The sequence below is a fragment of the Clupea harengus genome, chromosome 7 (genome assembly GCF_900700415.2).
Source record: "Clupea harengus chromosome 7, Ch_v2.0.2, whole genome shotgun sequence".
NCBI classification, from domain to species: Eukaryota; Metazoa; Chordata; class Actinopteri; order Clupeiformes; family Clupeidae; genus Clupea; species Clupea harengus.
The window spans coordinates 10,369,199-10,396,799 of NC_045158.1; the positions used below are offsets into that span (position 1 = coordinate 10,369,199).

Here is a 27,601-nt window from a genome sequence, read left to right on the forward strand (position 1 = left end):
GGTGATAAGTCATCACTTAAGTGCACTTGGATAAGGATGCTAAGGGTCCTCTCAAGGATTAAGACACTGGCCTGCTAGCCCTCATTACAAGCGCTAATGCCGTCAAGCATCGACTCGCTCAGAAATAACATGGTTGACCTCCCGCTCTTAATCCCAAATAACGGAGAGACTGGGGGATATTGCTCCATGGCGTCTGACCTGATGATAACCCCCATCCCAGCTTAACCCCTCTGCAGAGGTGACATATCAGCTAAACTTGCTTTAAAATGTATGGATGTGTGTGTTTGTGTATGTGTCTATGTAAGTGTGCGTGCGTGTTTGTGTATGTGTCTATGTGAGTGTGTGTGTGTGTGTGTGTGTGTGTGTGTTTGTATGTGTAGTTCGATCAGGGAGAGACGGTGAATGAAAACACTGACCCAGCTAAAAATATTTTGCTTGGGTTTGTTGTCACTGCTCATTTGCATAGCTCTGTTCATGTCAGCATCCTTCAAAAGTAAGCTTGAGGCCTTGGAGTTGGTGGCCTCTGGTAAATATGTTGTCTCTAAAATTAACATAACTTCTAAAATTCGAATTAAAAAAAACTCAGCCCTTGGTGTGGATAAACCAAACTGATCCGCTGATCCACTTAAAATTCCACTGTATACCTACGTATATACTCCATATATACTGAACTTTTTCCTGACGCCTCAACTGTAGTTGTGGGTGACTGCAAGTATACCTCTTTGATCTTGAAAACATTTCCTTTGTTGAGAAAAATGGTTATAGCTCAAACTGTATGTTTCTGTGGCCTGTATTGATTGAGCGTTCCCATGGCTTTGCAGGGAATGTGCTTTCTTGGAATTGGACTCCTCATTGCAATTTCCTAACAGAAGATAAAATACATCACAACAAAGCCCAAATATGAATTACCCTGGTCTAGAAGTTCAGTAAGAGGTTCAGTGAAAATTGTGTCTCTTGATTAAATAACTGACACCCTCCGTGCAAACCCCCACATCTTTGAAAGCACATACGCACCACCACCCTCAGCCGGTCTGATTATTCCCTTTCATACTCCTTAAATGCATTTTTGAAAACCTATAGGAGCACAGAAATGTGTAAGGGAAAAGGGAAAGACTTCCAGAATATCTGCTTCCTGACTCTGAAGTAGGTGTGCTCTGTAACTGTTCTTCCTCTCCCAAACGATATGAAAAAGCATGGAGGTAGCAAATAGGAACTCAACAATTCTGTAAATTCTTGGTGCTCCAAATGACTTCTTAGACTATCTTGACCCAAACCATATGTGTTTACATTGCTTTATTGTCATATGAGAGACGTTTACCGTAAGACAAAGCTAGGTGTGAGGAAAGGCATGGAAACATGGAGTAAAAGGATATGTATTCCATTTTTCATTTGAAATAGGCATTGCTTTTGTTGTAAAGATGATGATGATGATGATGATGATGATGATGATGATGATAATGATGCAATCTTCGACAGGAGTGTTGATCTGACTTCAGTAGTAGAAATATAAGTGTAAGATAATGGAGAGCAGGTGTAGGGGTAAAATAAAGGCAGGGTTAGTGCTTTTCTAGGTGATGAGATGGAAAGCCAGTAATATTGAATAAAAACAAAGGAGCTGTGGGCAGACTTTCTAGTACACATGAGTAACCAGGAAGTATCTTTTTGGGAACACTGGAGTTTTTTGAGGTTTTTGAGGTAGAGACCAAGAAAACTAAATTGTAGTCATCAAGAGATTAAGCAAAGTATGCATCAGTCAGTGTGTCTAAGTCATAAAAGCCGGAAAAGATTGATGACAAGCAATGATGCTGCATAATCATGTAAAAGCTTGCAAAGGTGAAATCTTAATATACCAGCTATGAAAAGGATGACTGAAGGGTCCACGATTCTAATCCAATACACCTTTTGTCAAATTCAGTTCATTGCTCCGCACAGTCCTCTAGCTGTCTGTTTAGTTTGTGCACTCAAAAAACTCTGATGTTCAAGCACAGTTCTGGCTCTTTCGATGGTAAACAACCATTGTGGGTCCGACCGAGCCATAAACAATTCCAGTCAATCAGCATGTGGCTTCAGGAGCATGGAAGACACAAGCAAAAAAAGGTCCTCTCCTTCATCGAGGGGTGTCATAGTGGGTAAGGGTAGGCAAAAACAACTCAGATAGTACTGTGCCAGGGCCATACATGTAGTGCTGTCTTGACTATAACATCACCTTTATCTAAAAAGTGTTTTTCATACCACACGTAGACATTTACAGTGCAAGGGAATAACAGTGTGTCTTTCCCATGCTGCTAACATCTGTCTCATCAGCATCAGCATCATGCTGTTCTCAGAAGAAGCAAGACATGAGCAAAGGTCTTTTCACCCCACTGGTAATATGAAAATGAGCTGTATACATATTTTTACTGCATACCCCATTAGTGTGCCCCAACCACAAGCACAATGTCCTGTGAAACTCATGCTGATTAGCTCCCCTCTAAGTAAATCTGCCCCCAAGTGATTTTCTGATTATTCAGCAGACAATCGCTTGATTCCACACAACTTCCCACATCCTGCCGTCCAGAACACAATATAGATCACTCTCCAGTGCATTAGCATGTCTTTCCCACACACAGGTTCTGAGCCAGTCTTAAGGTAGCTGCAGATTCCATATCATAACATAACATAACTGCAGATATGAAACATCACAGGCTAACATTTTATGGCAGGAGCCATATTTTGTTGGATTTAGTCTAGTTTCTACTGGAGATCAGCACTCCCAAGCAGCAAATGTAGTGTTTTGTTCTGTTTTGAAAATGTTTTATGACTATGTCATGCGGCTCTAAAGTGGATATGACATAAGATTGATCTGAAACTAGCATATGTTGTGTGTGAACAGGACTATGCGTAGACCAACCTTACCAGGTAAGGTGATGTCCAAGGAAACAGCACAAAAATGGATCAAGACAAGTCAATGAACAAACCATCAGGGATAGCTTCACATTAGTTCTCTACTTGCTCTTGCCACCACTCCATTTGCTTGTATGAAGCAACAGTATGCATGAATTCATTAGCTTTTGTGGTATGTTTTTTGTGATCTGCAACAACAAATTGACTTAATGAACTACAATTGACTATAGTTGGCCACTAATGTAATAGTTGATTAGTTGCTTATGTCATTAATCGCGTTGTTGCATGCATTAACTAGCTCATTAGATACGTCACTTTGATGTAATGAGAGACAAGAAAACTCAAAACACAAAACAAATCTAAAAATCACGGGGCAACATCAGCATGACTGAAAACATTCAAATCTACTAGCATTTCAACAAACCCTGCCCTCTGCTAAGAAAACTGTTAACTGCATTGCAATGATACACAGTTGACCAGCCCGGGAGTAGGCTACATCTGCTACATAGTTCAAAAACCAATTAAGAACGATTAGCGACACAATGAGCTTCGACTGCTTGCATGATATCCTAAAATTAGTGAATTTCCACCAAAATGATGATATTCAAATTTGGTGTCAGTATCCATATCCACATCTCTTTTGTCACTACATGGCCATAAAGTATGCCCTTGTGAGGCACGGGGGCCCACAGTCCAAACGGGCTTTCCACCTGTCTGGCAAACTAATGTTTCAAATAAGTACCCTCACTATGAAAGACATTTTTACATTTGCCTGCTCTGTGCTGCAGGAGAGGGTATAGGCATAATTTATGCTAGGGCCATGTCCCTACCACTTTTAGCAATAACTAATTTCGTCCCCACCGCTTTTGACAACCGAAACTAAAATCTCCCTACAGTGAATAGAAAACTTCTCAAACAAAGTTCTTTATCACCAGTTGAAAGCAGTCGGACGCAATCATCTTTGTTCCAGTGCATTATGTTAAGACGTTTGGTGGTGGACACATTGCTGGACGAGAGTGACATTGTCTGCCTTCAAGAAACCTGGATGGCCAAGCAAGATCTGGACAAATTGAACACCCTACACAAGAACTTTCATGGTGCTGGAGAGTCCACTACCGATCTCAGCATGAGAATCGTTCGTGGGAGGATAGCTGGGGGTGTAGCTATACTGTGGAACATAAAATATGACCCAATGGTGAAGGTGGTGCGTCTTAATGTTGACTGGGCTATAGGGTTGGAGTTTAATTATAATGAAAAGAAATGTACTATTTTAAATGTGTACACACCATATGAATCCTATGACTATGAGGATGAATTTCTGAACAGGTTGGCTTTTATTCAGTCCTTCATAGAGGACAACAGCTCATCTTGTGTCTTTATCATGGGTGATTTTAATGCTGACATGTCAGATAATTTTTATTCGCACAACATCTGCAGCAGTTCTGTAATGAAACTAAATTATTTATATCAAGTAAGGCTTTATTGCCTGATACAAGTTTTACCTATGTAAGTGAAGCGTGGCACACAACTTCCTGGCTAGACCATATTGTGACCACAGCCGATGCTCATGACTCACTGGAAAGTATAGAGATATGTTATGGGCTAGCCACCACTGATCACATACCAGTTGCTATGCTGCTAAATGTTGAGAGTGTACCCCTGCTGGCCAACAATGGTAATGCTGCTCCCTCAAGTAAACTGGACTGGTCAAAATTGACCAAAGAGGATATGCACAGATATTCTCTGTTAACTGACAGCTTACTCAGTGATGTTGAATTGCCTAGGGATGCCCTAATGTGCACGGATATGAACTGCAAGGATAAACATCATGCTGAAAAGCTCTGTGCCATGTATGATGATATTGTCAAATGTCTTTATGCTTCCAGTGAACCTTTTATTAATCACAGGAGTAAGGTCCCTAACATACGGCCTGGCTGGAATGAGTTTGTGTCTGAGCAACATGCTGCTGCTAGAGAGGCCTTTAGACTTTGGTCAGAGGCAGACCCAGACAGGGAGTGTTGCTTGATAACAAAAAACTCACAAATGCTAGATTTAAATATGCACTTCGTTTTATTAAGAAAAATGAAAACTCAATGAGAGCAGACTCGCTGGCCAGAAAGATGCAGAATAACAATCTTACTGACTTCTGGAAGGAGGTCAAGATCATAAATAATAACAGAACTCCCCTCCCTTCTGATATCGAGGGGGTTAGTTGTCCAGAGAAGATTGCTGATCTATGGCGTGAGCACTACAGTAAACTATTTAATTGTGTTAAAAGTAACACCGTTAGAATTGATAATGAATATAAAGGTCTCTCTACAGACATGATAGTTAGATCAGTAGATATTTATGATTCCATCCACATGCTAGACAACAACAAAGCTTGTGGTATGGATTGTATTTCTGCAGAGCATCTAAAAAATGCCAGTTATAGACTCAGTCCATTACTAGCCATGTGTCTTACTGGAATTATGGTTCATGGTGTTCTACCGAACTCTATTATGTCAGTACTGTTAGTGCCTGTTCTTAAAGATAAGGCTGGTAAACTGAACAGCATAGACAACTATTGACCCATTGCATTAGCCAGTATCTTGTCTAAAGTGTTTGAGAGAATTCTATTAATGAAATTAGAAATGTATGTTCTGACTGCTGACAATCAGTTTGGGTTTAAAAGAAAACATGGTACTGATCTCTGTATCTATGCTCTGAAGGAGATTGTCTCTAGGTACACAAGTCTTAATTCATCTGTATTTTTATGCTTCATTGATGCTTCTAAAGCTTTCGATAGAATTTGTCATGAAACAATGTTTATGAAGCTGCTAGCGAGAGGGGTCCCTAAACCTCTTGTGAGGATTTTGGTGTTCTGGTATGCCAATCAAACTTTCCATGTTAAATGGGACAATGTGGTATCAGCTCCTTTCTATGTTGGTAACGGAGTTCGACAAGGAGGAATTTTATCTCCCTTTTTGTTTAATGTTTATATGGACGACTTATCAAGCCAGCTGAATAAGACAAATACAGGCTGTCTTGTAGGTGAATCTATTGTCAATCATCTGATGTACGCAGATGATTTGGTGTTACTCAGCCCATATAGTGCTGGGCTGCAATAGATGCTGAGGGTGTGCTCTCAGTATGGCATAGATCATGATATAAAATATAATGCAAAGAAAAGCCACATAATGATAGTCAGAAGTAATCAGGACAGGAAATTAACGTTCCCTACCTTTTATCTATCTGGCAGTCCCCTTGGTGTTTGTGAGGAAATAAAATATCTGGGCCATGTCATTTCTGATGATTGGACAGATGACAACGATATATATCGACAGCGCTGTAAAATATATTCTCAGGCCAATATGTTATTAAGGAAGTTTTCTATGTGCTCAGACTCAGTTAAATGTTCCCTGTTTAGAACCTACATAACACCATTGTACACTGCTCAGTTGTGGTCTAAGTACAGGAAAAGGAGTATACAGAGACTGAAAGTAGCTTACAATGATGCTTTTAGATTGCTGCTTCATGTGCCTAGGTGGCATAGTGCTAGTCAGTTGTTTGTGTCTAAGCACGTACCAACCTGTGAGGCGCTCTTGAGACAATTGATGTATGGTTTCATGTGTCGACTGGACAAATCTGAGAACTGTATAGTAGAGGCTCTGGTCAACCCTCTAAAGAGCTGCTATCGATTTACTTCGACATTAAGACGACATTGGCACAAAAGTCTTCATACTTTTTAATGAACTGTATTATGTATGTTGTATCTTCTTGTTTTTCTCTCTTTTTATAGTTGTATGTCTGTTATTTTATATGGAACTTGGCGTCTGAAATAAAGATTTATATATATATATAAATATATGTCCACCTAAAATGCATGCCTATCTATCAAAAGTCAGAAACGTTATGTCTCCCTGTCTTTATGGGGTTTTCAAATGCTCTAACAGTGTTGCTACCTTTGCAAGTATGGTTGCTGCATTAAAGTCGGATTTGGTGTAATGACACGAGCAACTCTAGTCAGGCTATCTCTTACTACCTACTAGCTCGTAATGTCTAGCATACACTATGCTTAATAACGGAGATAACAGTGGACTTAACTGTGTGCTATGTAGATCACTTTCAGTGGATCATTTAAAAGCTCTGTTTTGTTGTGATTGGTTGGTCGCTGGCTTATCCCCAATACTTAACATCAAATTGTCCCCAAAGGTTATTTTCAGCAGCACGGCGTATGGGGAAAAACAACTTTTAACAAATGCATCAATTAATGAAATGATGAATATAATGTACTAGGAGTTGTATTATTATTATTAGTAATAGTAGTATTTATAAAATCTGTTTAATGAAAAAAGCATGGTTTGTACAAAAACCTTGGATCTTGAAATGTTTAATTATACAGGATTTTTATTCAACTAATCAATTAATTGGAAGAAAAAAAAACAGATTAATCGTCAGTGGCAGCTCCCAGGGGAAGAAAATTTGAGACGTGATAATGTCTGTAACAATACACATAATACATTTTAAGAAACATTTCACATCATTACATATCAATTTTGCTTGTGCAGATCTATTGATTTGAAAGTGTCGTCCATTGAGTTTAGTCAGTGAACTGCCATTGTAAACATGTGTCAATAAAATACTAATATGTCGATACATTTCTTGTTGCACATCTGTTTGGCCATGATACCTTATGAATAATTGGAATAAATGAAAGGGACGAATATGGAAAAGATATCAGTAGTGCGAAAAACAGAGAAAAGGATAAGGTTCCCTAGGCAGCAGCTCAAGATACTACTTAAGCTAACTTACTGTTGAAGAGGACATGAGGACATCATGCACAAGCAAATTAGCCTATTTGTCCAGGTCACGAAAAAACAAATAAAGTCCAATGGTTGATCATTTATTCAATCTGTCTTTTAACTGTGATGCTTAGTTGCAAAAGATCTTCTAGGTTAGGTTACAACTAAACTGATTTTGTTGCTCTGTATAGCTAGCGTTACACAGAGAAATATTCCTGATGTGCAACACACCTAGATTTAGCAAGAAACCGGGAATAGTATTTTGAAACAGTTTCTCTCTTTTATTGTGAATAAATGTTTCTGTGATATACTTGAAATTGACTAGGTTAATACAGTCATGACAGCACCACTGCAAATTTGTCAAAGTTGTCAATCCTCTGTATCATCTAAATACACCCAACGCCTGATGGCTTCCTCAGTTTCAAAAGTCACACACAGCTACTGTCATGTGAAGGACAGATAAACACACCTGCTTTTGCCACTAGTCACCCATACTATGCACTATGTACTGTAGTTCTGTGATCTGGTCCATCCCAAAAACATTTAAGAGATGCTTTCACAGCACGACATCGCCAAATGTATCACCGACACCAGTTAGCATTCTAGCAAGCTTTTATCAGTGCAAACTGTGCTGTTGTTGGTGTTTACAAGGTTTTGTATGCCTTTTAGATAGTTAACATGTCCAAACACACAGAAGGCAGAGATCACTCACACTAATACTTAAATTTGAGATAATTTCCAAAGTACTAGCTTTTGCACAATATTGTGTGTGTGTGTCTGTGTGTGTTTTCTGGTTATTATCTGAATGGAACAGTTTCTGTGTTTCTGGATCTGGATGATTTAGGAGAATAGGACCATTTATGGGCCATGAAAGTCACCTGATGTAAGAGGGGAGAAAAGCACCTTTATGTTACCACTAGGGCCTGACGAATAAATCTCCTGCATGTAATTGCTGTTCATCCGTCACTAACACGCTGATTTCACGGCGCGTAAAAAATATCAAAACTCTCCCATTTTGTCAAATCTGTCACCATGTCATCATCACCGCCCCCTCCCACCCTGCTCCCCTTGCTGTGGTAAAGAGCCTGTTTCTTTCACACACACACACACACACACACAGCATGTGCCACATTAGCAAGGTGCGGCCATGGATTTGAAAGGGCCACAAACCAAAAATAATAATCCCAAGGTTGAAGAAGCATGGTGACTGACAAAAAGCAGTGATAAAGTGAGCATCACAGCATCAGATCGAACACATTTTTGCTTATCAGTGTAATTAACCTATCTTGAGCAAGGCGCAATCTCCAAATCACCCCCATCGGTTAGAGCTATGAGTGTATATAAGTGTCATTGCCTTATCTCCTCCCCATCGCCACAGACATGCCACCCATCAATCTGATGCATGAATGTTTCCCTCTCCATCATTACCACCCCTCCCCTTTGCACAAGCTGTCAATGCTCAACCAAATATAATCTGCACACACAATATGCTTAATCACCAGCGTGACAGTATGACAAGACCCCTTCTTCTTACAAAAAAAAATAAATAAATTGGGAGGCAGACATCTCCCGGTAGCTTTTGTTGGCGTGCGTGTCTGTCACTGCCTACACGCTGTCTCTGGGGTTTCTTGCTTTGTTCTGGAGGTTCTTGGCTGCATGCATCCATGGAAAAGCATTGCTACGGTAAAGAGGATTACAGGGCTGTGCCGAGTGGCGGCTGTGCGAGGGGCAGATTTAATGTAACTGTCACAGAGGAAGCTATTCCGGTCGCTGGAGCCAGCGGAGGCCGAGGAACGGAGATGACCCTGCGCTCTCCCCAGCCCCAACCCCACTCTCTCTGGCCAGCCTGCTCAATCTGATTCTGATAGAGACAACCAGCCCTGCCACAGTTCACTCCTCTGTGCTCTGAAAGTCAAGAGTATAGGTTCTAGTATAGCTAGCTAGTGTCTCACACCTAGTGTGTATACAAAAGGCACGCTTACACAGTTTCCTTCTATGAAGTACATTCTGTAACACATGGTTTGTACAGTTGGAGCAAATTAGTTTAGGTTGTGTCTAATAGCGTACTGAGGTTCTATTAAAAAATACAATGCAGGGAAATGTCAAGGAGCAGATGCAAAACAGCTGGAATTTTAAGTTGCTGGTTCTTTCTGCATTGTCTCCCACTGGTGGAAGAAACATAAGATGAACAGCCAAAAAAAATAGGCTCCCTCTTGCATGCTTACTTTCTCAGAAACAGAGGAGCCCTTCTATATTACACCTACACTTAGCCTGGCTCCCATATAGCTTTGCTGAGACAGGTAACAGGTCTCCCCAACTTAGACCTGTCACTCGCTGGAGGGCCATGAAATATTCATGGTTCGTGCATACGGAACTGCCTCTGCCTAGTCTGGAGCAGCCTGTTGTGCTTTGGTTTAAGTAGCATGCCAGCGTCCCAGGGACTCGCTATCAGAAAGCCTTGGGAGATTCGGTCTTCTCCTTGATTCCCCCCAACTGGATGCTCTTCACATTTTAAACAGGCATTCTGGTGTGCCTTCGCGTGCACACACACACACACACACTTACACACACACACACACACACACACACACACACACACACACACACATAGGAGCTAGGCAGTAGCTAAGGCTTGGGTGGTAGAAAAAGAGAGAGAGAGAAAAAGAAGAAAAAACACTACCACCCTGTGCCCTCCCCGCCCCCTCGTCATGAATGCGGCGAGCGAATTAAAACCCACAGACGCTTGACAGAACAGACGGAGGAAAACCGCCAGATTGGAGCGCCCATGCGGGGGTCAGAGTGAAATAACAGATATGCAGACGATCGCCCAGACTCCACTTCCAGACCTGCAGTGACAGCAGCTTCCTCCCCTGACTCCTGCAGATGTTGCACATACGCTGGGAACACTTTATTTTTTGTAAATATTCCTGTTTACATGCTCATTAATATGGATGAGCTGTCAGGTGAAAATGCATGGCGATTAAAATAAAGAGGACGGAGTTCAAGCTATGTGTAAAAAGTTTTAATTCGTTTTTTAACGCCAATTAAACCTTTAAAAAGGTTCCTATGTTTGCTTAGTCGCGCAGAAGGGAAATGGAAGGTTCAAATTGCCACTTCAATGACATGAATGTGAATTCAGCAGCCTCCTTTTTCATAATGATTCCGTACAGAGTGTGATGCACTTAACCTTCAACAGCTTACAGTGGTGCCAGTATCGAAATGTTTAATGACACCCTCAAATCAACATTGTTGTGTTATTTCAGTCTGCAAACCAATGTCCTGGAGGCATCACTGCAACATAACCTTTTCACAGGTAATGAAATTAAATCCCACGTACTGCAAGCGATCTGAATCAAGAGCCACAGCTCTTCAGAAAACTGTTAAAAGATGCCATTTATGTCTGATGTCTCTTTATGTCTGCATATTTTAGAGCAATAGTCCAAATGACACTGATACATACAGTTGAAGGATTCTAGTGTCAAATTTGAATACGTATGTATGTAATGTTGTTTAAAATAACATTGTTCTCCTGTCCTTCTATGATGTTGTTGCCATGTTACCTCGGTTAGTTCACCAAGTACCAAGAACAGTACAGGCACGCAACCCATTTTCAAATTGAAATACATGGACGAGATGCACGGCAAGTGAAAACATCAACACAAGAAATCAAAGCCATCAACAACAACCTTGAGAGCCAAGTGATGCTCCTACCACACCTTCTCCTCATATAAACCCCCTAGTCCTTGGCGCATGGCATGATATAAAAGCCTCGCTCCAGCCTCATATTTGCTGGATTTCAACGCTGATTTGGGAGGATTTGCAAATATGAAGTCCCCCCTACAAAAGCCTCTGTGGAGTTGTAGAAGCAATAGAGAGCTGTCATTTCTAATTACGTCCACAGGTTGTGCTTTGTGGGTGTCACAGCACCAATCTGTCAGTGGGGGCCTCATCACTGGCATCAAATAAGAGAGGGAGAGGATCCCCCTGGGGGATCAGCGTCCCTCTCTTCTGGGGATATTTGTTTGCACAGGTGCAGCCAGCCCTCGACGAGGCACACGTGCTTTGGTGGTGCCTGGATCTCCCCACGCTTCAACATGGCCCAGAAAAAACAACATGGAATACCAATGCCCCCTACTGGTTCATTATCAGCCTGATGATTCATGGCAGGGGATGATGCCACAATTTCATCCTCTTGGCGAGAGTATTCCCAGCTAGGGGTATAGTATGTATAACAAAAGCATGGAGTACACCCATGGCAAAAGGTATCTGAGAAATCTATCCTTAAAGATGAAAGATATGTACTGTGAAAGCTATTGGGCAGGACAGCAGAAAGGGTCTCACCTTGAAAAGTCATCAGTTGCTGCAGAGTCAATCCAAAGTATGGCTGGCAGGTCTGAATTACATGGTAGTGTCATATTGTGCCATTCTCTAAAAGCAGAGGATAATCAGACAGAAATATAATACGGTCTGGCACACAACAAAGAGGAGAGGTGTCTGAGTAGAGAGCATCCTCCAAATGTGTTTCAGTCCTTTCATCGGTAAGAGCAGGCAGGTTATATGGCTCTTGTATGGCTCTGAAAAGCTATATGTATATATATGTATGGCGTCTAAGTGGAAAAATGTAAAAGTTTTAGAGTGCAAATGCTAGAGAGTGAACACAAAGCAGAGAGAAGTACTGCCTTAAAAGGCTTAGCAATAATGTCTTATACAATGCCTCTGTTGGAAATTCACTCTGGTAAGCTTAACCAGTACAACACACAGAGCTAGCACTGACAAGGTCAAGGGTTGAATTCCCAGTGAACTTAAAGACAAGCAAAAAAGTTGTCCTTCGAACTGTGCGTCCCTTTGGATAGCAGCATGTGCTAAATCTGAATGTAAGTGCAGCTGTTCTACTCTCTGGGGGTGGGGTGGCTGAAGATCATATCATGCCTCAAGGATATAAGAGGTGAGGCCTCTTTCCTTCCCGTCTTCCACCTTCCACCTTCTCAAGGTGTCTGTGACTGTTAATGACACAGAAACTGCTCAAACGTAGCACTTTACTCTCTTAGGCTTCCTCAGCAACTCTGTCATGATGATATTACAGATAATAATTTGCCTGAGACGCTGGCAGTTGTCCCGGTGACTTATAAAACAAATCTCTGAAAAAAAATCATTAAAAAGAAATAAGCGACCGGTGAAATCGTACCATCGGAATGACCTATTAAAATGCCACCATGCGTCATTTCACTGTCAGGGTTGAAACACTTTTTGGACACTCTGGAGTCTAAGGCATCTATTACTGTGCAGGTGAGTACAAAAAGTCAGGATGGAGTATAAGGGGGTCAAGATGTTGCCTTCACTGAAATGATTGCTCTGCCATTGCGTAGTTTTTCTGATGAAATACACTGAATTTTTATTGTGGAACGCACATAGCGGTGTGATATTGCCTATTCGCATGACTGCCTTCCCTAGCAACATCACAAGGCATCCACCACCTCAGCTTCATTTGGTAAAAGAAATGGTGCCTCGTACAAACTCATGAAGGAACACTGTAGGTGACAAATACAGCTAATAAAATAATAATAATAATAATGCGTAAATAAGCATTTCTGCCCAGCATATATAGGAAAAAGGGATTGAATGTATGCATCACATAACACATTTTCTAGCGGCCAACTCCCATTCCTCACTTCACTTATTATAAATTAGCTTCACGTTCTTTAGCACAGTGTGAGGTGGTGTGGCTACATTGTATGAGCATTGAGTTTTATGTGTGCTTGCTTCAGAAGACCTTCTCCCCTACTGTTCCTCTGTTCACTGACTGTTGGGTGAAGCTACACATTTTCTTCAGAAATAATGCTTGATGCAATTATTTCAGAAGTGAAAAGTTCCTTTCAAACGGTTCTGGACTTTCAGAAGTAGGCCACCTCTGATCAGAAAATTGCACCAAGGCGGCTTAGAGCTTATTATTTCACAGACTTTATGAATTATGAGTACTCGGAAGCAGTATGCAGTATAATAGAGCTGAAGTGAGCACAGACGGTTAAGTCGAAAAATATGCAATTATGCCGGCGAAGTTCACCTTCATGCATGTGACACATGACTCTTTCCTTATTCGTCCTTCCTTTATAAATGATATGACATTAAAGTCCTGCCTTCTCTTAAGTGCAAGAGCAGGTGTTAGTAGACTTCAATCATCTCTACAAGATTTGTCCTTTGTCACGTTCTTTACATAGGAACCACCGTTACCCTGAAGTTTTCTTTACACCTGCTCTTCTTTTATGACTTCTATTTTGGAGAAGTCACAGGATTCCCCTAAGATCAGATATGGCTAATGTAGGGGACTTCTTGAGAGTATTATTTTGTGCTTCGTGCGGCACCGTTTGTTTTGTGAGAGCGTTCCCTCTGTTCGATTTTGGACATTGAATTCTTTTTTTATTTGCATTGTGTTTCTAAACTGAGCTAATACTGTAGAAAAAGAAAATGAGGAATGACTGTTCTTTTGAACAGAATACTTTTCAAGAGGACCATTAGAAGTCCTTATGGTGGTTAATCATTTAACCCTCACATCTAGCATGGTCTTTTCATGCCAAAGTTGCCTTAGGCAAAAATTCTATAAGCTACTTGATTCTGCACAGACTGTACATGTACAGATGCACAAACCAGTTAGAAGAAGGGATCTTTGAACCTAAACACTGCATAGACCACATTTGACGCTCACTGTAAAAAGTAACGGTTAGGTTAGGTCATCTCAGTGTTGACGTTGCTATGGCTAAGGCTTAGTTGCAAGTAATAGAAACCGCACGGTCTGGAGAGCATAATTACCCGTAGATCACCCCTGTCTTAGTGTGCATGTTGACAAATATCCTTTAAAACCAGGTTGATGTACCATGTAGTCATACTCAGACTCGGTACTTGCTGTAATTGGGAAACATCACTACAACTTCAAAAAAAGTACACCAAGAGCAATTTGACATATTCCAGTACTTAATTTCTAACCTAGTGACGGCCATTTTGTAACTCCTGGTTACCTAAGAGGAGGGAGAAAGCAGGGATGTAAAGGAAATAAAGCTGCCTCTGCACCAGAACGTCCACCAGTGGCAGACGAGTGACGAGTGTGTAACTGCTAGTGTGTAAACTTACCAAGCTTACAGCCCACCGCTCCACACAAGACCCAAACAGCTCAAAGTACTGCCCTTAAGCGGAACCAAAATTTTGTATTTGTGCGGCTCTACGAATTCTGCAAAATCAAGAGGGCTGCCACTGCAAGAATTTGAATAATGGGGCTCATACCTGACCATGATCCATGCCCTTCACCAAAGCCGAACAACCATGACGGTTTTCCAAAAATGTACCTTGTATAAAGTCCCTTTGTAATGCACTGTGTGTGTGTATATATATATATATATATATATATATATATATATATATATATGTTTGTGTCTGAACAAGGTTGCTATGTTCGAATTTAAACCCATCTTCTTTAGATACAGCCATTAATTAGAGCTTAAATCCACCCATCTAATGCTTGCAACGACTCAACTGTACAGCCAAAAGCTATATAAGTGATATATTTGCATAGAGCACAATATGTCACAGCGTTTGAATGAAATACACGCCTCAGATGTCTCTCATCTATGCCTACACTCAGCCTGCTTGCATTGTGATTAATGGAAATGGAAAAAACATCACACCCCAGTAAACAACCCTATCTTAGCTGCCCCGTTCCCTGTTGGATCATTCGCACAGGATTTCTAGTAATTCACGCAGCTGTTAGGATGGATGGAAAACAGATCCAGTATGGATGACAAACAGCAGGTACATTTCCTCCTCCCCGGTTCAGCTTGTGGTCCTACATAAACCAACTGCTGCTGGTCCCCTGCCTTCTTTATGGAGAGGGAAATATTAAACGGGTGACCTTGTTCTGTGTATTCTTCCTCCTTGCTCGGTATTGAATTACGCTTTTTAATCAAAACAAAACTTCAACGGTGGCTCGAGAGCAGACCCAAATGTCTGAAACTGATATTTGCTGAGTGTATATAAAGTTATGCAACTCTTAGACAACTCTTCCTTTCTCAAAATGGAACAAAAATTAAACCTTTTTAACAGTGATATATTTTGTCTGTCTTTTTCCATAAATTATAAATCCAATGTGTTATCAAACTTTCTTCCCATGATTTAAAAACAACTCTGCTGAATTAGGTTTACATGATGGGCCTAATCTGCAGCTAAAGAACGCTGACTGAATGCAGACTGCATGTAATTGCTGCATCAGAAAGAGCTTCAAAGCTGTACGTTGTGGCTGAAAAGAAATAAAAGTAAAGTGTGTCAAATCTGGAGGGATGCCATAAATGAGGCTCCTGACTACAGTAGAATAGCAAGGGGGAAATCTGTGTATCTCTCTCCATTCTGCATTTCTCATTAACAGCCATGAAGTCAATGCGACTTTCATAGACCACGCTTATTAAACAGTCCTTTAAAAACATGCCTGTTTTCCCTGTCCATCTGTTTAGCTAATTACATGCCCAGTGTGCAGCAGTTGGGCTCCTCTTTTCTTTAACCTCTTCTCTGCTGCATCCAATTACTAAATATAACTGTGGTGAAATAAAATAGGAAAATCTTGTTGTCTAGTCAAACTTGTTATCATGATAACGTCAACTGTTTCTCACTGAAGTGAAAAGACTGCAGAAATCAACTGAAGTTGATTTAATACATTGTGCTGTCAACTTATTCATGAACGACTACTGTGCAGACTAGAATATAGAAAATATGAGATTTAAAGAGCTGGCCCATCCCCTGTCGGTTACACACACTGGCGATTTACAAAACCCTGTCAATAAGCTCCATGAGCAGATGCAATGAGTGGGGTTGTTTAGGTCTCAGTCCAATTCCACAGGGTGCATGTTAGCAGTGGGAGAAGAGAGACGAGGAAGACATGTTTTAAAACATGAATAGTGATATGAATGCTGTATGAGAACTGTATACAGTATGAAAAGAGAGATTCACTGATACACTGAATCATATTGCCATAGCAATACCTGTAGTAACATATACATTAAGATATTGTAATGCAGTGTGGTTTGAAAATGCATGGTAAAGTACTTGAAAATATTGGATATATTATCAATACATTTAAAATGTAGAACATATAATTTCAGCCGCTGATGTAGTATTCCACAGGCAGTGTAGTCATGCAAACTGAAACTGCTGTAGGCTAACTTTAACTGGAGGGGGATGTTGTGCCCCTCCTAAAGAATGTCCTGAAGTTGCTGCTCTACTTCAGCCATAGAACTGTGTTCAAAACTTTCTTTCATACACAACAGCGAGTTGAGACTGCGACTCATTAAAAATGACATTTCGGAAAAACTGCTTATTTTTCCTCAGGCGTCGGCTATATTTGCATTTCTCATGAACGTCTTGGGGGCAGTTGTTTTCACTTTTACATTTTTGATTGTTCGTTTATTTTTAAATGCAGCACTAAGAGAGATGACTACTGACCTGGGTTGCCAACGTCCAAAAACATTTAGGTAAAAAAAACGTTTTGGGGATTATTTTACTTCATTCAGACACAACTATCGTGAACATTACTGATGTTGAAATTTATATTTTGGATTTACCTCGCCGTGGCGGCACATTCTCGCTCTTTGAAAAAGAGACAAACTACTTGTCCAGAAGTGTGCGATGTATCCCGCTGTCTGCCGCAACCAGGGTCATGCTACTACGGTGCTGTGAAGGACCACTGCGGTTGCTGCACAATTTGCAGTGCCGGAGAAGGAGCCCTCTGCGGGGACAGAGGCCATGGTGTTTGCGGCGATGGAATGACATGTGAACACTCACCTGGAAAGCGCAAATCTCGAGGCTTCTGCGTGTGCAGCAGCACAGACTCAGTGTGCGGGAGCGATGGGAGAACATATCCAAGCCCCTGCAGTTTAAGAGCCGAAAACCGACGAGCTGAACTCAGTGGTACACCTTCAGTGATTTTGATTCAGAAGGGCACCTGTGAAACAGGTGTGTGAACATTTTTTGGGCCGTTCTTTATCCTTGATGCATTTACATCTGACTTTGACCTCAGGCCAGTATTAATTAGGCCTGTACATTCAGACTTTGATAGCCAACAGTGAATAGTGGAAGAACTATTACCCTAGTATCCACTAAGCCTATTTGTTGATCTTCATTAAATGTTGCATACAATAATATAAACTACATTTCATCTGATTGATGACAGATTGCTGGAAAACAACTGAATATGAGACTAAGTACTGCACAGTTACTTCATATGAATCTAATGCATAAGCATAATAATATGAAAAAGAAATGGGTTAGATAAATGTCATTAGTTTCACACCCTATAGCATATGGTGTGTGAAGAAGAGGATTATACATTATTTCCTTAATCTAAGGGGCTGTCTGAGAAAAATGACAGCATATCACATTTATAATTGTTACACTGTCAGTTACATGTGTAATATAAACATGTCTACATGTGTGCATGTAGTTCCATTCCTGGAGGATGACTTCATCAAAATATTTATATGTATTTATAATAGCGATCATTATTATTATTATCACAAGTATTAATATTATTATTAGTAGTAGTAGTAGTAGTAGTAGAAGAAGAAAAAGATGAAGAAGTCATAGTAGTGTGGATCTTATTTTATCATTATTATTTTAGAAATATATATGCAAAAAATATACATTTCAGAGCTTTTACCACTGACCAAGAACCACTGGACCATATGTCCTAAAATTGAGCATTTGCATCACAGAAATTAGGTATGATAATATGATCACAACAGTGCTTAATGCAGGGCTATCACTCAAACTGGCATGGAACCATGTGCGAGAGAAAAAAATACTCTTATCTTCCAAAAGCCAGAACAGGCACTAACATGTCTGTGCTCAGTCCTCATGCCTTCCCTTAGCCTTTTGCTTAAAGCTCTGCATGATGTCGCAGGAAGGGTAGCACACCAATAAAAGAATGAGGTGATTAGAAAGATTAATCACTCGAGTCCTGAAGTTTAGCTCACATAGTGAGTAGCTCACCGAGTGAGGAAAGCGTGTAATTAGAAGAGAGAATTTGCAGTGCATGGCAGGGCATCTCTACATGGGATTGTATTTCATTACTTCACAGTGATGCCGGAGTCTTCCAAATTCTAAAATTGCGCGCACAAGAGAGAAATACAGGGACCGTCACCACAGGAACACATATTAATCATCAGTCCTTGATTAGAAAGCTTGTTGAAGCATGTCAAAATCTGACAGAAAAAATAACAGTCTAAAACGAGCCAGGCCAGTAATTTCATGCTAGTCAAGCTAACTTTTAGCATATTCATCTACCACCCAAACAAAATGATGAAAATGACAACATGTATTGCCATCAGCATACAGTAGTTAAAGCACTAAACCATGCCATACCCAAGAAATAGAGGGATTTCATACACTGGGGCATTTTATGCCTTGTCTCTAAGTCCCCTGTCTTTCAGTGCTCCCTGATTCTAGTATTTTGGCTACTTTCCAAGCTGCACACATCCATCTGGCTCTGACAGGTGTGCCGTAGGGGATACTATCCCTGAGAGGAGGCAAAACAGCATATACTGCAACCTATTCCATGCCGATCAGAGATCCCAATAGGCTTGTGTTCCTTCCCTGCCTGTGATCATTCCTAAAGCACTTATTTGCATACATAAGGTTATGTGTGTAATTTAGGTGTTATGAATGGTTGTACGTCCATGGGTTTTACTGGTTCACATGCCGAGTGAAAAAAAATTGATTCAGGATATGTCAAGAGGGAATCTAGCGGGGAAGATTGCTGGGTTGTATCCAAAGCATTCTTCAGTAGCAATCTGCCAGAGCATGTATTTGCAATGCTAGTTAAAATAGAAGTACAGCTGGCCATTTGCGTAGCTTATATGCAAAGCACCTTCATTGTTGTCAGTACACTGTAATCACACTTCAGTGAGATTTTATGTCTTTAAAACGGTTTAATACTTCAGCTGAACTGTCCTTACACCTTGTTTAAATAGATGCCCTAAAAAAACTAAACTGGTCTGTGGGTCTCTGTCTTGGGCTCTGAAATCAGCCACTGAAAATTTCAGCTCGGGCAATGTATTAACCAATCGAAAAACTTCCAAAGTGATTACCAGCATTACCTGCCAATTATTTTTGCAGATGCACAGCCCAAGAAAGGGAGGCTTTGACTGACTTAGTCTGGCACTAGTTAGCAAGACTAAATGTGACTTAGAGCAGCTTTAACATGTTTTGATAAGAAATAATATATGGCAGAACACAACTCCCAGAGCTTTAGCACTAAAATACTTTAGAGGGATATTTGTGCTGAGTTCTAGGAACTGCCCCTGGAGGAGTATGGAGAAGAATTATGCTGCTGAGGTTAGCTACCACGGCTCACCTCAGGGAAGGGAAGGCTTTTGGTATCCAGGTCCCGATTACCTCCTGGAGGTACAAGCCTCCTCACAGCTGGCCCAAGCTGGGTGATAAGCACCTCACATAAATGTAAAATGGGAGGGGAAAAAGTCCTGTCAGTCGGCCCTTAGCCACACAATCCTAGCTGGCACAGGGTGATACCCCCAAAGACAAAGACAACACGGTATCAACCACAGTACACACTACCGTTGCTGATGAAACATTGCCATTTTTTTCACGTGATTGTGTTTTGAAAGAACGCAAGTGAACATGCTGTACCTACATTTGAATACTTCCTCGGATGGAAACAAGCAACATCTTGCCCCTTGTTCCCATATAATGTCAGCACACAGTTTAATGATAATTGGAGTCATATTGAATATTTTACATGCCACTGATCTTTCTCTTACTCTTAGAGCTGGTGGCATCATGTTTTAGCGTTCACGTTTTCGACTTATTTTTGTGTGGTTTCCAATCGCTCCAATTTCAATCGCCATCTGCAAACCTCTATTTCCAGGTTCCCAGAACCCAAGCAGCATGCGCTTCAAGTTCAACTTCATTGCAGATGTGGTGGACAAGATTGCCCCTGCAGTGGTCCATCTAGAGCTTTTCCGCAGGTAATATGAGGATCCACAGGGGTCCACTTACCCACTGAACACACAGATGAGGGACATGCAATGGTAGTAACTACGATATGCAGAGATACTTCTCTAACTGCAGTAAGCAGGGAGAATGGAAACATATATTTTTTAAATGCACCCTAGCTGAAAATATTTTAATTATGTGCATTTTGTCCGAATTGATCTACATATTTTGCACTTTTGCTATATTTACGTTCAGTTGCATGAAATAATTTGCCTTCAGGATCACACACTTTGCAGTCCATCTCATGATTTTCAAACAGTTCAGTGTGTCATAATCAGTGAATTTATTGGGACTGATTGAGCAAAAAGAGACAAAAACATGCATCACATATTCAGGAGGGTCTGCTCTTGTGTGTAGAAGATCAGCTGAACAATATTCTAAGGGACTGTTCCATCCGAATGTAAGTCAAGATGATGACTGTTAGGTGGGAGCCGCACTTCTATTAACCACATGCTGCTTAAGCTTCGCAACTTCACACCTGGGCAAAAACAGACCCGGCCATCTGGGCATGAAAATAAATTGTTATCATGCGAGAATTGATAGATTGAACTCAGCTATTAGGGGCCAGAGAGCAAGCAATGATGTGACAACCTGTTATATGATTAGATGAAAACTTATTCCATCCAAAACATACCCTTGACTATGTTCGATTTTATTCACCTTGTAAAATACAGGCAACCCCAGGTGACCATCTGTGATGTCAAGGCCAACTATACATTTATATAATAAGTGTTCAATGTGTGTGAATGATTTTATTCTCTCTCAGGATGTCATACTCCAATCAAGAGGTGCCTGTGTCGAGTGGCTCTGGGTTCATTGTTTCCGAAGATGGTTGGATAGTCACCAACGCCCACGTGTTATCAAACAAGCAGCGCATTAAAGTTGAGCTCCAAAATGGCATCCACTATGATGCTACGGTAAAGGACGTGGACCCAAAAATAGACATCGCTCTTATTAAAATAGAGTCTGAGGTAAGCATCTTGGCTAAATGCTGAAAAAGACCTTTATCCCATGGATCGCTCAAATTTATGCTTGTGCCCCTGTGCTGTTGGCTTGTCATCAGTGACTAACGTCAAAGTGGCAGTGAATGAATTAGTCCTCAGGACACAGTCCAGCAGATGTTCCTGGGGAATGGCAGGGAGGACTTGCTGACCAAAATTAGATTCCACTTCTTGACACAGTCAATTTGTCATTTGATTTTTCTCTGGGGCAATTGGTTCTGGTCATATAAATTCAAAATTTCAGTTTGTCTCAGCATTCGCAAAACACCATCAAGACAAACACATCTGTTACGGCTGTGACAGCCTCTTTGGTAAACAGGACCTGTGTGTATTATTAGGGTATTTCTTAGAAAACTGCTGCGGGCCTGTCTAGAGACGTAACATATATTTTTGTGACTGATAATCACATTAATTCAAGCTAAGACTTTTTTTTTTTAACAAAAAACCTCTAGCAGATAATGCAAAATGCAATGATCGGTGACAGCAAATGGGAGTCCTACACGCTGTGCAGACTATCAGACGGCAGGTGTTGCATGGCGACTTCTTTCTTTAATGGAACCAAGCTTGGTGCCCTTGAAGGGGTGGCAATAAAGCATGCAATAAAAATGCACCCTACCTTGGGCGGGCAGGTGGAGAAGAAACAGGCCGTGACAGGTTGAGACGTGATCGATCGCGAGGCCCCCTGGTTAAAGCGGCGGGCCTCTCCAGTGAGTCAGTCCAAGGGACCGCCAGGGATTATTCCTTATGAACAAGGCCAAGAGAAAGAAATTGCTGAGTTTAAGGTTTCATCCACAGGAGTGAGATAAGTAATTTATGTGGAGGTGGCGGTGGAGATGGTGGGGGTGGCAGGGGTGGTGGGGGCTTTGAGGCAATGTTTTAACATTGTGTTTTTTTTGTGCCCGTTAGAGCCCTCTGCCTGTGCTTATGCTGGGCCGCTCGTCTGACCTTCGACCCGGGGAGTTTGTGGTGGCCGTGGGCAGCCCGTTCTCCCTGCAAAACACTGTGACTACAGGGATCATCAGCACCACACAGCGTGGCGGACACGAGCTCGGCCTCAAGGACTCAGACATGGAATACATTCAGACCGACGCTATTATCAATGTACTTTCACGCGTCCTTGAGCATATCTTTGGCACATGTTTGTAGCCATTAGGTTTTTGTCCACATCTCTCAGTGCTGATTGTGGTATTGTAAGCCATTACAAATTTCAACCATTCTTTCTTCTTGCAGTACGGCAACTCTGGAGGACCACTTGTTAACTTGGTGAGCATTCTCCTCATACTTCTTGTCATTCTGAAAATATGTTACAATTAAACAGTAGATACAGTCCCTTTCAATTCCACAGAGACATGGAGAGCCAGGTTTTTTATTCCATTTATTCAAGGTTTGATTTTTTTCTGTCTGTGCGGTTTTACATCTACCTATGTGTGGAAACTTATCATCCCCCAGATAGATGATCCGCAACCTCCTTATACTCCTGCTATTGATCCTGAAAAAGAAAAATGCAACCCTCGCCCTTGAAAGACTTTCACCCTTGTGTCTGATTATTGCCATCCATAACAAAGGCCCTTTATTGGAGGAAGGAGATGGAAGTAACAAAAAAGAATGTGCACAACCCCCTACTGTGCTCTTTAGAAAGGCCATTAGACAGTTAGATGATACATACACATCCTGGCTGGCTCCTTAAAAGCTCTCTGCTGATTTAATGAAATGTTCTTTGATGGCTGTTATATTTCTGGTATTATTCATTCAAATTCCCCTTTTAAGGTCATCCCTTCAATGCTTAATTGTTTCTGCTTTGTGCCAAAATTAGAAAGATTACCATTTATAATGTGCTGCAGATGCACAGGGCAATAAGAGAGAAACAAGCATTGTTCGTTTCTAGAAATGTTTCTTGCAATTACGCCCCAGTTATGTCCCTTAATGGCTTTATCTTTGTTACAATGTTTGTGATGTGGCTCCAAAATGACATGTTTCTTCGTCTCTTATGTTTTCAGGATGGTGATGTCATCGGCATAAACACTTTAAAGGTCACTGCCGGAATTTCATTTGCAATCCCCTCCGATAGAATACGACAGTTCCTTACGGAGTCTTATGACAGGCAAAGAAGAGGTACCGATGAACATATCTCATACTAGCACTCCAGGCAGCCCCAGTGCCTGTCTGTTATCATAAATACTTTGATCATTTCTGGTCCATTTGAGTGCATGCCAGGAGCAGATGTGCTTCAGCCCTGATCACATCATGCATGGTGCCCACTGCAAATTTATACCAGGCTCGGCATCACAGCAGACCCATAGATGTGGCTCATTTAAGATACCATTGTTTAATCAGTAATACCTTACTGAAACTGCATATCTATGGTGCATGATGAGTGCATTTAAATTGCATTAAGGAGCATTTATTTTGGCACTTCCAGCAGGAGTTACAAATGTGGTTATATTATGTAGTCTGATCTTACACAACACATTTTTGCACCAGTGCTACATTAGAAAGCATATTTCAAATGCATCCACAGTTTATTGCCGAAGTAGGCCTCAAAGACGGCTAAACCTAGCTTTCAATTTCAGGAAAGACAACGCCAAAGAAGAGATATATGGGGGTACGGATGCTTCAGTTATCACCTGCGTAAGTCATATTCATCCTTTGATGAGGCTGCCTTAAGATAGCATGTTTGCTGCTATCTTTTCATTAAATGTCCCCTTTTACTTAGGCTCCATTGAATGACTTGCAGATGCAACTGATAATGCTTTATAAATTGTTGTTTTTTTTCAGCTATCGTTTATGATAAATTATATGACAGTGTCTCTCTTAGCCACTCATTGCGGTCAGAGTTGTCACAAGATGGTAGATAAGTGCATCTTCATGTAATCTAAACTGCCTCTCATCTGGCAGTTTGATCATGGAGCTGAAGCAGCGGGAGAAAGACTTCCAAGATGTGACATCTGGGGTCTATGTGTACGAGGTCATCCCAGGGACAGCTGCCGCCAGGTAAAGGAAGGCCCTGGGCTTTGCCCCCATATTCAGAAAGGTTACACCGATACTGGAAACGGCTCTAACTTACAAGATGCAGTGATACTTGTATTTGTACAATGACAATTATTACCTGAAGTTGTTTTGTTTATGTTTTTGGATGTGGTATTTTTTGATATGTTGTAGATAAGTCAATCAACCGTTTAATTAAAGCATTTTCAGTCACCTACATTCACTTGTATGATAAGGGCTTAAGAATTACAAGTTGACTGATAGATGTATTGATTGACACTTGATGGCTACGTCATAAGCATGTGGAGTCAAGGCAGAAAAAACAACCATGCAGAGAGAGCAAAGACACCCACATGCCTCGGAATACACACATCCAGATCAATAAGAATGCAAATCATAGTTCAAAGTTTGTGGCTCCATCATGGTTGAAATTCACTATGGCTTTATATGGGGCAGAGGCAGTCAAGGCAAACACTTACATCAGGCAGGAGATAAAAGCCTCCGGGAGACACAACCTGAGACACATCTGGTTACTCTGTGGGAGGCCTCCCCCCCAAGAGCTCCACCCGCCTGCCAAATGGATTGGCAACCGCTGTGCTGAGCAAAAGGAGGCCCTAGATGCAACCAGACACTTTCAGAAAGGTCTGGACCAGAACACCCTGTGGGTTTTGAAGGCCGTCAGTGAAATGTATGCCGGGTCTCTGCAATACTCAATCCACCCACAGCCTCCCCACGCATGGAAAATAATGCGAACTGTATCGTTCTGCCGAGGGTGCAGCCTAATGCTGAATTCCTACTGTTACTGTAGATGAGTAAAATTATCTTCTCTGATAACTAACGTTTATGTTTCATGATTTTTTTTGTACTGATGGATTTTGAAATTGATCTTACAGCAGGGGTTTGAGAGTGTTTTTCCTCTACATGTTAAATACTGTAGAACTTGTCTAAAGATGTTGCTTGTGACTGCAAACAGCATTTACTTATGTTTCAGGCAAAACAGATATTGATCCCTTGAGAAGCAATCACAATCCAAACATTGATTCTGAATTACAACAGAGGAACAAGCTCACATACTCACAAATGCATAGCTCCTTGTCACATTTTGCTAAAGAATCCCAAGGGTCAAAAACAATACACTACACAATACAGTACAATGTGCAATCTTGTAACCAACTTATTCTAACTAAACACGCCATGTTCATTTCCTAGTGCCGGCCTCAAGAACCATGATGTGATCACCAGCATCAACAACCAGCCTGTACAGAGCACAGATGATGTGAGTGACGCTGTGCAGTCAGGACAGCCTCTGTCAGTGGTGGTGCGTCGAGATAACGAAAATATTCTCTTGACTGTAGTGCCAGAGGAAGTGGAATGAATGGTGCGGCTCCAATGTATTAACCCATAGCAGTTGTTTAGTATGTATAAACAAGTAGATATGTGTGTATGTGTGCTGGTGTTGTCGGTCTACGTCGGTGTGTACTTGGACAGTTTTCTTTGTGTGCTGAGTTTTTGTATTACATGCTGTAGCATTGGTTATGTCACTTAAGATATGTCCTTAACATCAGTGCCCTGAATTCTTCATTCCAGATCTAACTGGCATACAATGTGCTTTAAGTGTTTTTGTGGTTGCCTGGACATTATGTTACTGAATGTTCAGGTTAGTTTACAAAGATACTGTGGTTACGATGGTGGTGGATTAATGTGGTGGTACTGTCTTTTTAATGGCGATATAGGAATTGTATGGAACAAGAAAGAAAACATCCACACAATGTTGGCCGTTTCTCCTTCAGCAGACACACAGTGGGTACTTGGATGCTAGAGTGGGGGGAATTGATTCAGGCGTGTGCTATATTGCCAAGTATCTTATCGAATCATGTCAAATTCTAAGACTTTATTTTTGGAGCCATTAGTATTTCAAATGTCAATTTAAGAAATCCACGCACTACTGAGATAAAAGAATCACAGTGTCACAGTCTACTGGATAGTGCAGAGAATAGCTGTCCAAGCACTCCATTTTAATCGGAGTGATAAGTCTGTGGCAGATGCAAAGTCTAAGCACAAGGACCAAACGCTGTTTTCATGACAAAGTCATATGCAAAGTCGGGTCAAAATATTTGTGCCTTGCTCAAGGCGTTAAACTCCAGGGTGGGTGTGTTCACACTCTGTTTGGGTGTGTTAGAGCAAAGATGTGGAAGTTCTATGTAAATGAGGTATCAAAAAAAAAATTGAGGTCATGCTGCCTACACCTCCCCCTTCTCAGCGCATCATGGAGTCGTGTATGCCAAAAGAAAGGTGTTCCTCTGCTTCTAGATCTTTCTATCAACTCCCTTTTCTCCCTCACTGGGGTATGTTGTGACCTGCCTTTTTCTCAATTTTTTTTCCTTCACTTCATCCACAGTATGTAATTACAGGTACCGAAGTCCATAACACCTTAAAGAATCAAATCGAATGTTTCACAAGGTCTATTGTTAGTGATGGTCTGCGCAGGCTCGTACATGTGATAAAGGCATTATAAGAGTCTAAAACCAGTGAGACCAAAAGTCTTGCAAAACACAAACAATGGCAATAACATAAGCTTTCAAGCACCAGTGTCTTTTGGCTAAATAATTGGTGATATCGTGCTGTGAAAGATTATCTTGCATTTTCACAGGGTAGTCTGACATGGACCACAAACCTACAGAGTGCATAGCCTGGGCAGCTAGTAGAAGGACCGGTGTGTTTTTCCATCCATCCCATGGCCATCAAAACAATTAAGATGGTACCAAAACTAGTTGCCTATAAAAACATACCTCAAAAAGTGGTAAATGCCTGTATACTGTTGTTTTAAACTGTCTGCCTATAAAAACATACCTCAAAAAGTGGTTAATGCCTGTATACTGTTGTTTTAAACTGGCTGATTGCCTG

The 27,601-nt window shown here is 41.1% G+C and overlaps 1 protein-coding gene across 1 annotated transcript; it reads left to right on the forward strand.

Annotated features, from left to right (window-relative positions):
- The first annotated feature begins 16,969 nt into the window (after positions 1-16,969).
- On the forward strand, positions 16,970-27,403 carry htra4 (HtrA serine peptidase 4). The gene is made up of 9 exons (XM_012815804.2): positions 16,970-17,654; positions 20,584-20,683; positions 21,478-21,682; positions 22,619-22,813; positions 22,943-22,975; positions 23,710-23,824; positions 24,283-24,340; positions 24,608-24,703; positions 25,907-27,403. The coding sequence occupies exons 1-9, from the start codon at positions 17,237-17,239 to the stop codon at positions 26,070-26,072; spliced, it is 1,386 nt and encodes a 461-aa protein (XP_012671258.1). The 5' UTR covers positions 16,970-17,236; the 3' UTR covers positions 26,073-27,403.
- Positions 27,404-27,601: the final 198 nt, after the last annotated feature.

What these genes read in the sequence shown, in the direction of transcription:
- htra4 (XM_012815804.2), top strand. Translation starts at nt 17,237, where the DNA reads ATGTTGAAATTTATATTTTGGATTTACCTCGCCGTGGCGGCACATTCT. An exon ending in GAAGGGCACCTGTGAAACAG is followed by an intron (nt 17,655 to 20,583) that starts GTGTGTGAACAT and finishes CTCTATTTCCAG; the next exon opens with GTTCCCAGAACCCAAGCAGC. An exon ending in CATCTAGAGCTTTTCCGCAG is followed by an intron (nt 20,684 to 21,477) that starts GTAATATGAGGA and finishes ATTCTCTCTCAG; the next exon opens with GATGTCATACTCCAATCAAG.